We start from the raw sequence: 13,634 nt of genomic DNA on the forward strand, positions 1-13,634 counted from the left end.
TCCTTTCGCACGTGAAATATTATTGTAGTATTTATCCTTTCAAAATTCTGAACATTTGGTTTGTTATAACCTTTTTGAAATTATTAATGTCAGAAGTACACACACTAAACGGAAGAGTCGCTCAGCAGTTGTTGGCTACTCTCTTTTACACACTGGATTACGATATACTTTTTAAAAAATTATATTTTTCGTAAACAAATCCTTTTATTACCTCTCTCCAACATGGTAACCCATCCCGATGTGATATACCTAGCAACTACTCTTTTCCGTGGATTCTCTTCAGAAGGGCACATTGACGAAAAGTTTTGTTAAATCTCTTCTCCCGATATTAAGACAGCAGTTGGTTTATATATTATTAGTTGAGCTATATCTTGACTGTCAAGAGAATTGATCTCAAATCCTCGGGTCGAAATAGTGTATTCCAAATTTAGTATATAAATTAATAAATAAATTGCAATCCTCATCCCACCAGTTGACAACAAATTTAAGTTAATACTATTGGATAGGATGCAATCACCGAGACTCAGAAGAAATTTTGAAGGGATATTGATTTGTACAGAAATCAGGCTTGTTTATGAGAGTTTAGAACGGGGAAAAGCCTTCCTGTATAAAGGAGGAATTTCAAATTAAAATTGAATGTAATATATATTATACAGCTTTCATCTACGTCAGCGTTTCCAAACCTTTTTCAACTTGCGGCACACTACGGGTGTTACTTGGATTCTCGCGGCACACTTATAGATATTATTTGTAAATATAAAACACAGTGGTATTTTTTCTGTGATTATTGATCTCCTCCTCGCAGAGAAGAAAACTCTATCACTTGTTTTTCCTCTTGGTAAATCATTATGCTTATTTTCCATTGTAACTTTAAAATAGAAAACAATTGCAATGAAATATTGGATTCAGGTTTTTAAAAATTCTCTTTCTGTTCAAAAACTGTATCCAACCTTTTACTAAGAAGGAAGATCACTAAATAACGAACAAACAAACAAACAAATCTCTTTTACTTTTAAAACACAAATGTAGGTAATTTGTCGAGAGGATTGAATGATATTATGAATTTTCAAGTTACGAAATAGTCTGCAACAATAAAGAAGCAATAATGATCGTAACAATGATAAAAAATACTTTTTTTTTTCAACATTAGAAATGCAAAACAGTAACCCGGTATTCATAGTAGAGGTTCATAGTAATGTGAAATACAAATATACATTTTTCCCTACGTTTAGCAGTTTGATTGCTATAAAATTAATAATTTTGTTTCGATTCCTCACGGCACACCAGCGGCCCATTCACGGCACACTGGTGTGCCGCGGCACACCGGTTGGGAAACGCTGATTTACGTGATTAAATTTCTTGCTGGGCGAAGTAGTGAACAGGTAAAAGTAGAGATGCAAAAAAGCCGGCTTTTTTGAATCGATGGTTTTTTGCACATAAAAAGCCGGCTTTTTTGGGGAAAAAACGAGAATTTTGGAAATTTTGGCTTTTTTTCATTTTCATGATTTTTCTATTTAAATAGCTTTCTTATAGTATACTGTAAAGTTAAATAAGATTTCATGACTTAAATGCTATATTTCGCTCAGGAATTCACCATCATGATGGATAGAACACATGTTTTATGAATTAAAGTAAACATAAAGTACGTAGTATTTGAGGGCAACTGTAGAAGATATTTAACTTTATTTTAACTTCTGAGTTATCGACTGTTTCTTTCTTTTCTACATCATTTCTTTTTAGTCAACCATGTTTCATTTCCTAGAGATTAGTAGGCCTACTGTAGCTTCTAGGACATAAGTTAAACTTTTGTTTTTCAATATATTCCTCAGAGCGTACGTTTGTCAGTATATCTGTCAAAGCGTACTTCCACATTCTTGTTATACTGTAGCTGTGCAATGATTTAGCAATAATCTTCCGAATACAAACTTGAATACCATTTTATACAAATAATCAGTAGCGGATTAGAAAAATATTTTGGGAGGTGTTTCTCTGCTTAATGTTTGTTTTGTTTGTATATTAAGCAATAACCTTCCGGATAAAACCTTGAAGACCATTTTATACTGATAATCAGTGGCGGATTTAGAAAAATATTTTTTGGGGGTGAGGTATTATTGATGTTTAGTTTTTCTAAAAAAAAATACCTAATTTTTATTTGAGAAGAGCTTGAAGTTTATGAGTAAAGGCATAACAATTTTTTTTTTTAAAGAAATTCTGTAATTTCGGGGTACAAGCTTCACCCGTAAAACATCCCCACCCTAACCCCCTTCGCAAGTCCGTCACTGCTGGTAATTAGTAATAACAACGATTTATAAACGATAAGAAAGGAAGTCGGCCACAACTCACAGTACACACATTATCTCTACATTCACAGGTAAAATTAAGGAAAACTTTTGTCAAAATGGTCGAACGCGGGGTTGAATCCCGGACTTCCCGATAGAAGCGCAAAAGCTAACCACTCACTCATGGTTGTTGCAGTTGTGCTTAACTTAAATATATTCTCTCTCTCTATGGTCTATGGAATCCGAAGGTTCAATGCCGCGTTCACAAAGGCTCTTCACTGGTTTCAATCCTTAGCCAACTGGATCCAGTTTTTACTTTGTATTCCTATTTCTGCGAGATCCATTTTAATATTGTCCTCCCATCTGCGCCTAAGTCTTCCTAATGGACATTTTCCGATTGGATTTCCACTTAAAACTTTAAAAGCGTTCCTACCTTCTTCCATTCTGGCTGCATGACCTGCCCACCTGAGCCTCCTAGACTTGATGACCGTCACGATGTTTGGTAAACCGCATAAATAATGCAGTTCTTTGTTATAAAGCTCCCTCATTCCCGTTCCTCTTGGGTCCGAATATCCGTCTCAGGATTTTATTTTCAAATACTTTCAGTCTGCGTTCTTCCCTCAAGCGACCATGTTTCACAACCATAAAACACAACAGGCATGATTATCGTTTTATATATTTTAAGTTTTAAATTCCTCGACAGAATTCACGAGGACAAAATACTTTGAACTGAATAATAACATGAATTTCCTAATTTCAGTCGACATTTAATTTCTTTGTGGATATGATTTTGTACTGGTGATATTGATCCCAGATATTTAAAAGTATCCACTTTGTCAAAAGTATTATTTGATATTTTAACGCATCCATAATTTGCCATATTACGATCCCGGTGAACTTCCATGTATTTAGTTTTCTGTGCATTTAATTCTAAACCAATGTCGCTGCAAGCGTTTAGTAAGGACTCTGCATTTCTTTCTATTGTTCTCCTATCATCCCCTATTAAATTTACATCATCAGCACACGCCGTAACCTGGAGAATACAATTCAGCTCTAGGGCCTGGCTGCTATCTTTTTTTTTTTTTTTTTTTTTTATATATATAGCGTACTCCGGAACAAAGCTGAACAATAATGGCGATAACGCATCTCCTTGTTTCAGGCCATTCTCAACGTGGAAGCTCATGGACAAAAATTTTTCTGCTCGGACTTTATTTTGGGACTCATTTAAACACATTTTAATTAATTAATGTAACCAGCTTTTTCGGTATTCCGAATTCTGTAAGAGTGTTGTACAATGTTTCTCTCCTATCCGAGTCGTAAGCCTTTTTAAAACTAATAAACAGCTTATGTACTGGGTAATATATTCCCATTTCTTTTCGAGTATTTATCGAATAGTAAATATTTGGTCGATAGTTGATCGATTTCCTTAAATCCACAATGATTTCGTCTGCGTATGGAATCAGTCTTGTTAATAGAATGTTAAGAGAAATGCCTTGATAATTATTACATTCAGTTTTGTCGCCTTTCTTGTGAATTGGAACAGTGATTGATTCTTTCCACTCTTCTTAAATGTATCCCCCCCCTTTTTTTTTTAAAGTTTCGTAATATGTTGAATTCCTGTCGTTAAAAATTCAGAAACCTTCAAGGATGGGTAAACCGTGATGGTAAGTCTAGGAAACCACACGATCAGATGAACAGTCTATTACGCATATGACCCATTAACAGAAAATTTGGTACTTTCTCGATTCTGAACAACCTTAAGAAACAGTCAATGCATTATAGAATTCGGAATTTTACCGATTTTGCAGATTCCTAGCACCTGATAGGTGGTAACATTATTACGTATGTGATCAATGAATGAAAAATTTGTTCGAAATATTCATATAATGTATATGAAAGTTAAAACTTAAAAATTTCGAAAATGTACAGAACCACCCGAAACCAAGCTCTTGATGTGCAGCTTTTAAGATCATCATATAAATGTATTTCTCTCACGTTTTATTTTTTGTTTCAAAAAGAGGGTGTGTGATATTTTGAAGTAAAAATACTACATACAATCTTGATAGATATTTGTGTATCATTTTTTTTAAAGCACTTATTTTTGTGTATAAGAAGTTAAAAAATTATTATATTTATATTGGTTAATCCTTTGAAATTCATAATGTAAAGTGTTAAGAATTTAAAAAAAATCTTTTCGGAATTCATGGTTTATTTTAGAGGTTCTGTATTATTATCTACATCAACCACTAACAGGGTGTCTACTGGTCATGAAAGTCATGAAAGTCATGAAAAAGTCATATATTTTGCTTAGTGGTCATGAAAGTCATGAAAAAGTCCTTTATTTACCCAACTGGTCATGAAAATCTGAAATCTCAAGAGTATATTTTTATACTTCATACTTTTATACCTCATACTGCATGTACTGAATCAGTTGTATCAGGTCAGTAATTGTGAGAATTTTCCCCACCAGTTAGTGCTGGCTAACTGGTACTTTACTGTCTTCCTAGCTGCTCCCCATTTCATCTTCTAGTCTCTGTAATATAGTAACAACTTTTTACTGTCCAACTTTGTGATCTATTTCTTTACTTCTAAGAAATGTAAATTGTGTATTTTTGGGCCTTTAGACTTATGCAAATAATACTATTCGTTTGAGTTTGCAGATTTTAAATTTGATGATCTATTTTTTTAAAACGAATTTCTTTTATAATTTGTTTTGTCTTTGGGCAGTTCTCTGAGTGCTTAATTTTAGACAAATTTCTGCTAGATGGATAATTATACTCAGAATTAAAACTTAAAATACAGTATAGAGTGATTAACTGGTAAGAGCAGGCCCGTATTTAGGTAAGTGCTATTCTGTGCTCGAGCACAAGGCGGCAGAATTTTAGATTCTTTCTTTAAGATTCACAATAAGTGATATTTAAGACTAGCAACCCGTATAGTTCCGATGCACCACTGATGGTAGGGGTTTATTATTACTAATGGTAAATTTTTATCGCCATGGTCATGAAAATTTGAACAAAAATGTCATGAAAAGTCATGAATTTACTTTCTGGTATTCCAGTAGACACCCTGACTAATCAAATGAGTTCTTGTGCTGTAGAGAAGCGAAACAAAGTATGCTTTATCAATTTAAAGCAAAATTTTGAAAAAAAAAAAAAAAGTCCAAAATTTCCAAAGCAAAAAAGCTAAGCAGAAAAAACAGTTTTTTTCCCTAAAAAGCCGTTTTTTTTTCGAGCCCTTGCATCTCTAGGTAAAAGGATTCTGACTACCGTAAAAGGCCCCAACATTACGGGATTTTTTCATATATTTGCCAATACATTTTTGATTGAATACATTGGTGCTGACATTTGCTGTTCGAGAACATAGCAGACTACAAGTCTCACAATGTTGATATGGGACATTGACATACATATTGTAGTAGTGGTATATTTACTTACAAGATCATAACACTCATTATTTTTCATTACTATATTTATGAGTAGTTCAAAAATGGAATAAATACCACGTTCTGAAAATTTTAAGAGATTACGATTTGAACAGCCTGTCTCCCTACATAGTTGTATTTACATGTGGCATTTACATACAATAATAATGATTCTTTGTGAGACCAAGTCTAGTGTTTTTTATTTTCAGATTTTCGAAGAGTATATTCTCGAATATTTGTTACTCGAGGACTCAATTGTTAGAATAATAGTTCGAATAATTTTAACAACATTAAATAATCCGTATTTTATACTTTCACAAGGAAGGGTTAACATAAATTTTGAATTTAAAGAAAAGCTTCCTTAAGATTCTTTAAGTATTAAGATGTATTTATTCGTGCATACTACTTATTGTATTGTGTCTTTTTTTTTTTATTTTGTATTGTATCGTATAATTACGAAAGCCATATACCTATTTCTGTTGCACAGGAGTACCGGGAGACGTGAACCAGTTACAGATATTTGTAATAACGATCTTCTCTGTCCACACGGAGGCCTTCTGTTTGACCCAGAAGTTGAGACACTTGATGACTCCTCAGCGTGAGTAATTGGTTTATTTTTAAGTAGATTTTACAATGGAATGTAAATGCAGTTATGCATTATAACAGTTGAACTTGATTAATGCACTTTTAATGCATTAATATTAATTTTATTTTGTCACATATGCAAGTGACACACTCAGTCGACCACCCACCCATATCTTCCTAACTGTATTTTGAGTAAATTGAAATTACTAATTTTATAAGCATTGTGAGCAACATAGAGCTGACGATTACCAACCTAAGTGTGTGTTACCAAAAGTTAAGACAGATGTATCTCTGCCAGGGGAGTAGAAGAATTTTGTTTTGTCGGTAGAATAATCAGCATCTAAGTATACATTCAAAGATAGAAGTATATGTTACCTTCCAACAGGAACCTGAAATTTTGTATGATCGATCAAGACAACACACTTTCCCGTATATTTAAGAAAAATACCAAATGATTGAAAGACTATAGTGGGGGAGGCCAGGGTTATTTGAGTCAAACTAAGAAAAAAAAATACTGTGTGGATCAGAGCCATAAACTCCTTACTTCTGAATTCGTTGTACACATGTAACAGGTTAGTAGTTTTGTTATTCTCAATTTATTCAACAGTTGCGGGGAATGTGATTGTCTTTTTGTTGCAACACGTAATTTTTTGACCTTACGTAATCCTATATACGCAGTAGATAAATGTGCCGAAGCTGTGTGATTAGATATATTTACTCGAGCGTTTACATATGTATACGCGTATATCTGAATACTGCGCACGCAATTTCGGCACCTATCTCCATCAGTCTGTATCATTTTCTTATTGACAGAAGTAGATAACTCACAAGGAACGGATATGAACATGTCATCTGGACATCTGAATCAAACCTAGTCCATTCGATAAACATAACAAAGATATGTTCATGCACAAAAAAATAGGTGCTATGGACAACGGAGTAAGTCCCTGGGGCCCATTAACCCGGTTAGTGTAAGGAATATCGTAGACTCGCAGTGGAAAAGCTGTTACATCAACACTGTTCATTGGAAAGTCATGGTTTATAGCATGAAACAAGCTTTTCAGAGGTGCTTTGTATTGGGGCTCATAACGTACTTGAACAGGGAAAATTGGTAGAATGTTGCGAAAATTCTCTTCAGAAATCCCTCCCATCAACTTTGGACCCGTCTTGAGTGACCCCAGGTAAAAACATACAGTCCAAATGTATCTCGAAAAATACTATAGGGGATAAGAAATGTGTGTACCAAGTTTTGTATTGATAGACGGAATATATGTGAAGGAAAAGCTTCTATACCAATTCACACTTTCCCCTCATACCTATTCTATCTATCAATACAAAACTGGGTACATACATTTCTTAACCACTATAATATTTTTTCGAGATACATTTGGATTGTATGCTTTACCCGGGGCCACTCGAGAGGGGTCCAAATTTGATGAAATACATTTCTGGAGGGAATTTTCCCGACATTCTCCCAATTTTCCCTGTTCAAATACGATATGGACCCACGTAGAACCTCTGAAAAGCATGTTTCATGCTGAAGAGAATGAACTATAAACCATGACTTTCCAGTGAACAGTGTTGATGCAGTAGCTATTTCACTGCGAGTCTACGATTTTCTTTATACTAACAGAGTTAATGGGCCCCAGGGACTTACTTCGTTATCCACGTCACATAATTTTTTGTGCATGAACATATCTTGATTATGTTTATCGAATGGGCTAGGTTTGATTCGGATATTCGGATGACACGTTCATGTCCGTTCCTTGTGAGTTAAATGAGTTGTAAAACGGTGAGCCATATGGGTCAGATTTAAAAGCCTGATCTCTTCAAGCCTGATGCCAATTTTCAATATAAATATCTTTCCAGTAATGTATTTTCCACAACTGATTGTGTAGACTGTAGATTAGCAAGAACAGTCTCTTTTTGTACAAGTCGCTCCTTATAAGCAAATGCAGCATCTCCATTTCAAGTTACTTGGTAGCTGAAACAGCATCTATCCAACCTTCCCCACTAATCAAATACCGGTAACTAACGCACTCCTTTGGGGCACATGGTTTCGGGTTCAATTTCTAGTTGGAAATCATTGAAATGTGAACGAATCATTGTGGTTCTCATTCCCTGTAATAGGTCGAACCTTTAATTGTAGTAGGCTACGTCTCATACAGCCTCGGTGCTGAAAAGTGGCGTTAAGCTTCAATTAATAGAGTTACGTAGAAAAGAACTCAAAAAAGAACGAAGGCTTTTTCGTCAAGTTCGCGTCTTCTTCAGTTTCAACAACTGAAAAATGTTGGGAGCAATTTCCATAATCAACACCATTGTACTCAACATTGCCACTTTCTGAAGTTCTTCCTACTCCGACGAAAAGTATCAAAATATATCCAAGAAGAAGAAACAAACAAAACTTCCTAATGGTAAAAAGTATAAATAAATAGCCTAAATAAATAATAGATTAATAATAAGAGAACTAGACGAACTGTGGTAACCAATAATAGACATGGTGAATTTGTGTTGTTTTTGCGACGAAAATGAGTGAGAAATTTGCGTTATGTGATCTATGACAATTGAATATTACTCCCAGGGATCTGTATGGAAAGGTTTGATTCGCTGTCATGCATGTAAATAATGGTATCCTGAGATGTGTGTAAGCACTCACGGGAGTAAACAGTTTGTGCCTGACAAATTAGTTTAGCGTCTAAATCGAGCAATACTTAGGGGATGCAACTGATATATTTTCATTTATGGGCCCCTAGGGAACGTGAAACGGCCTGTTGGCATTCGTGAATTTCTAAAATTACGTCAGTAACCGCCATTTTGTAAAATGATGGCAGTTGTCAGAAATACGCTACTTTATCTTTAAATATACATGAAAGCCGTTCAATATATGCATATTTATTATATGCTTGTATGATATGAGGTTGTATAAGTTAGGATAAATTATTTAAAATGTGATACTAGAACGCATAAAATATATTTTCAATATGGCGGCCAAGAATTTTGAAAATGGTCGTTATGTTTTTGCTTGTTAACATAGCCACGTTTAATATAAAAAAATGTTTTAAAGGATGCAAAATTCAATGAAGATGCTTAGAATGAAGCAAAAAGCATGTGAAACAAGATTATGAATATTTGTTCATCAATTTAAAATTATGCACCCAGTTAAAGCTCTTATTACTGAATCAATTTCAAATAAGAGCCCTTCCTTCGAAATTGCTATTATAGCACTGTGTGATAATCGTACGCATAACAACAGTGAAATATTAATAACATGACTCAAATGAAAGCAGATACAGAATTTGCACTTAATAGTTAGTCCATATGTATAAATTGTCACTTTACGATTATATGATTTTAAAAAATGAAATGAAATTTTTGAGTTTTACGTCCCAGGGTTATGCCGGCTAGGCTAAAGGAGACGGTGACGATGAGAAATGAATGAAATAGTGGAATGAAAAAAGTGGGAGGAAACGGGAGAACCCCGAGGAAACGGGTGTCCACCACAAAGATTATATAATTATTTTTTAAATATTAAAAATTCTTTTTTTTTTTAATTTACTTGAACCAGCTATTGTTCTGTCTTCTAGAAAACGAGCTCATACATCTGTGAACTGGAAGAGATGCGTCATTTGCCAAAGTGAAACATGTAATGGTATTAGTAACACTGGCGCATACCCCGGGGGGCTGAGGGAGACATGTTCCCTGCAAAATGGGAACTGGGATGGACTGTCTCCCCAATAATCCGATTTGAAATATGTTTTCTTTTGGGGGGAAGGGAGAAATGTGATGATTTGTGTCCGATTGCCAGAAAGGAAAGTGAGATGAAATTGATGTGTCCGCAGAATAAGCCTCAAATTTTCCCGCCTTCCAATGTTGAAGACAACTCTGCTCCCCTGATCCTCCACAGCATTGTTTTCCAACTTCATAAATACTTTGAACATCGCTTAAAAAAAAAAAAAAAAATACGGAAAAGGTCTAACCCTCACCCCCCGAATGTTGAAGACAGTGCCTCTGCTTAGTAAGCTTGGGGGACAAGGTGTCCTGAAACTGAAAGAAGCTGTAAAGGATTGTATCAAGTACCAGAATCAGAAAAATGTGGGTATTTTGGATAGACTTGAAGAAATTGACTTAGAAGGAAAGTGGAATATCATCGTCGCTGCTACAACATATAACATAAATAACATATTATTTTTTACCATCGTCGCTGCTATTCTGACATAACCATCAAAATTAATATCAAGAAGAAAGCTCGAAAAATATCACAAAACACCACTAACACCTGCTACCTTAAAGGAGGCACGTATATTAGGAGTTTGTTTTATAATTTTAGGCATTGTTGGATTACAGTCCACAGAGTGTTTTCTTCATGAGCAGCAGCATTGATAATTGGCACACATCCCGCTATTGTTAATAACTTTTGGCCGATATAAAAGACAAAGCGTTGGACTCTGTCCACGAAGGAATCTCCTGGGCGTTTCGATCATTCATTCTGCAAGGTATCCAGGCAATGTCTTGTGCAAGTGCCTTATCAGCTTCCGCACTTCCATTAGTTGTGAACAGTGGTCGAAGTGAGATGGTATGCGGTGGTATGACATAACGCTTCTGATTTTTCAATAGTGAGGACATACCTTCTCTTTCTTTTCAGTGATCAAGAAAATATTTAAATAGCTGGTATGTTGAGCCAAAATCAACATAAGACATACCGCTTCTGCTTTTTTTCCACTTCGAACACTGGTTATGAACCAATCTGACTTTAGTACTCCAGGTGAATATACAGAAATTAGTCGGATTTGCCCCCCATAAGGTGCTTGTATTACTTGGTTAGGAAGCAGCTTAGGAATTTGGAAAGTTTTATTCAAACTGTCTTAAGTTCCTCCTGTTGTTCTTTTTCTGCAACAACTGAAGACTTAACATGATATGCTACCATCTGCGTTGCATTTGAAGTTCCCGCACCATCAAGAGTTTCCTCAGTATCAATATTATCTGCTGCGAAGTGTTCAAAATTGCCTGCTTGAAGATCAGCAGGAATTTCTATATTTCCATTCAGACCAAAGTTTTCACACTCTTTTTGTGCTAATGTTGTGCTGATTCACTGGACCTGATCGTAACTGATAGTATTTCCCGCTTTATGCATTAGCTCAACAAGTGACTTTGATTTAGTAGCTTGATGGACTGCCATGTCAAGGCCAATATGTTTTGCAGTTAATATATTACCTTTAGAAATATCCTGACACAGGCTGAGTAGGGTCTACACTTATATTATCTTTGGTGTTTGTAGTATCTTCATCCCATGCATCATATGTAAGAAGGGTATGAACAAACATGTATAGATTTTCAGGAATCACTTTCTTGGCTAGATTATCACTAACATGGTTATAATTATGATATGTTGGCAGTGGCGTATTTAGGGGGGTGGCTTCCGGGCTTAAGCCCCCCCCGAAATCTTACTTAGTATAGTAAATAAAGTAAATGAAATATCTTGCAGAATTTTCACATTTCCAGGTAAAGCCCCCCCCGAAAGTTAGCAAAGCCCCTCCCGAAACAAAATCGTAAATACGCCACTGTATGTTGGTAATGCTTGTACATCTGTTTTAATCTTGTTTGCACCATGATATACAGTGGGAAGGATTTCTGATTTGCAGTTGGTCATATGTGCTAGTTTTATGTGTTTGTTTGTTTGTTTGAGATTCTGTATTCCATATTTTTCATCTCTTAGTGCGAGGATGATTTGTGGTTCATTCTAATCAACCTGAGAGGCAAATGCAATCTCACCGGGCATAAGTTTCGGCAATTTTTCTTTGAAGCGGCGTTTCGAGTTTTTGTACATCCCTACTGTAATACCTTGCTTTGCCACCAGCGCCTCGTAGTATTTCCACACATTCAACAAATCGATACTTGCTCTCTTGCGATTCCTGCACGAAGAGAATTGACGACCTTGGGAAGACAAATTTCCTGTGGATTATTTAAGACAGCACTATTTTGGTACTGTCCGTTTTTCCTCACATAGCATGGAAGAATGTATCTAACGTCACCTGCGATCAAATCAAGAATTCCTGATAATCGACTATTAAGAGTTCCATCTCTTCTTGTTATTTCTAGTATTGTATCTGACATGGGTTTGGTCATAACAATTTTTGTTGGTTTCCCTGTGTCAGTTTGACAGAACATACACATGTATTTGTTAAACGGTTGAACATAGCGACGGGTAAATAGCTTCGGATCTTCTCAGTAACGTAGCTAGGATGTGTGTTTGGGGGGCAAGTGCTGTTATAGATACATATAGAAAAATTACAAACAAGAAAATATATAAACATAAAAATATATAAAAAAATTACAAACATCAAAGTACCAAAGTACATTGTCGGACCTCTTTGGGGGGCCCGGCCCCTCTGGGGCCCCCTTCCCTACGCCACTGGATCTTCTAATACATGTGCCTCCTTTGAGATAGCAGGTGTTAGTGGTGTTTGTGACATTTTTCGAACCTACTTTGTAATCTCTTGATATTAGTTCTATTAGTTATGTCACAATAGCAGCGACGGTGGTAAAACATAGTGTTATTCCACTCTGCTTCTAAGTCAACTTCTTCAAGTCTATTCTAATTATGTGCTTTTTTCTGGTCATGGTACTTGATACGAACCTTTATAGCTTCTTTCAGGTTCAGGACACCTTGTTCCGTAAACTTGCTAAGACCATTACATATTTCACTTTGGCAAATGACGCACCTCTTCCAGTTCACAGATGTATGAGCTCGTTTTCATGAAGATAGAACAATAGCTGGTTCAAATAAACTAAAACATAAAGAATTTTAATATTTAAAAAATAATTATAAAATCGTAAAGTGACAATTTATACTTATGGACTAACTATTCTATATCTGCTCTCATTTGAGTCATGTTATTAATATTTCACTGCTGTTATGCGTACGATTTCACACAGTGCTATAGTAGCGATTTCGAAGAAAGAGCTCTTATTTGAAATTGATTCAGTAATAAGAGCTTTAACTGGGTGCATAATTTTAAATTGATGAACAAATATTCATAATATTGTTTCACATGCTGTTTGCTTCATTTTAAGCATCTTCATTGAATTTTGCATCCTTTTAAACATATTTTTTTGATATCAAACGTGGCTAGGTTAATAAGCAAAAATACGACGACCATTTTAAAAATTCTTGGCCGCCATATTGAAGATACATTTTATGCATCCTAGTATCAAATTAAATAATTTGTCCTAACGTATACAACTACATATCATACAAACATATAATAAATATGAATATATTGAACGGCTTTCATGTATATTTACAGATAAAGTAGCGTATTTCTGACAACTGCCATCATTTTACAAAA

At 35.1% G+C, this 13,634-nt stretch overlaps 1 protein-coding gene across 2 annotated transcripts in view; it reads left to right on the forward strand.

The window, feature by feature from the left end:
- Window positions 1-13,634, forward strand: part of LOC145671207 (ubiquitin carboxyl-terminal hydrolase 48-like) — a 727,624-nt gene that overhangs the window by 199,849 nt on the left and 514,141 nt on the right. For both annotated transcript variants that reach the window (XM_081740067.1, XM_081740066.1), the window contains exon 15: window positions 6,191-6,301. In XM_081740067.1, the coding sequence (XP_081596193.1) occupies window positions 6,191-6,301 (111 nt within the window). The remainder of the gene's footprint in view (window positions 1-6,190; window positions 6,302-13,634) is intronic.

Source organism: Thermobia domestica, chromosome 15 (assembly GCF_964235325.1).
Source record: "Thermobia domestica chromosome 15, izTheDome1.hap1.1, whole genome shotgun sequence".
NCBI classification, from domain to species: domain Eukaryota; kingdom Metazoa; phylum Arthropoda; class Insecta; order Zygentoma; family Lepismatidae; genus Thermobia; species Thermobia domestica.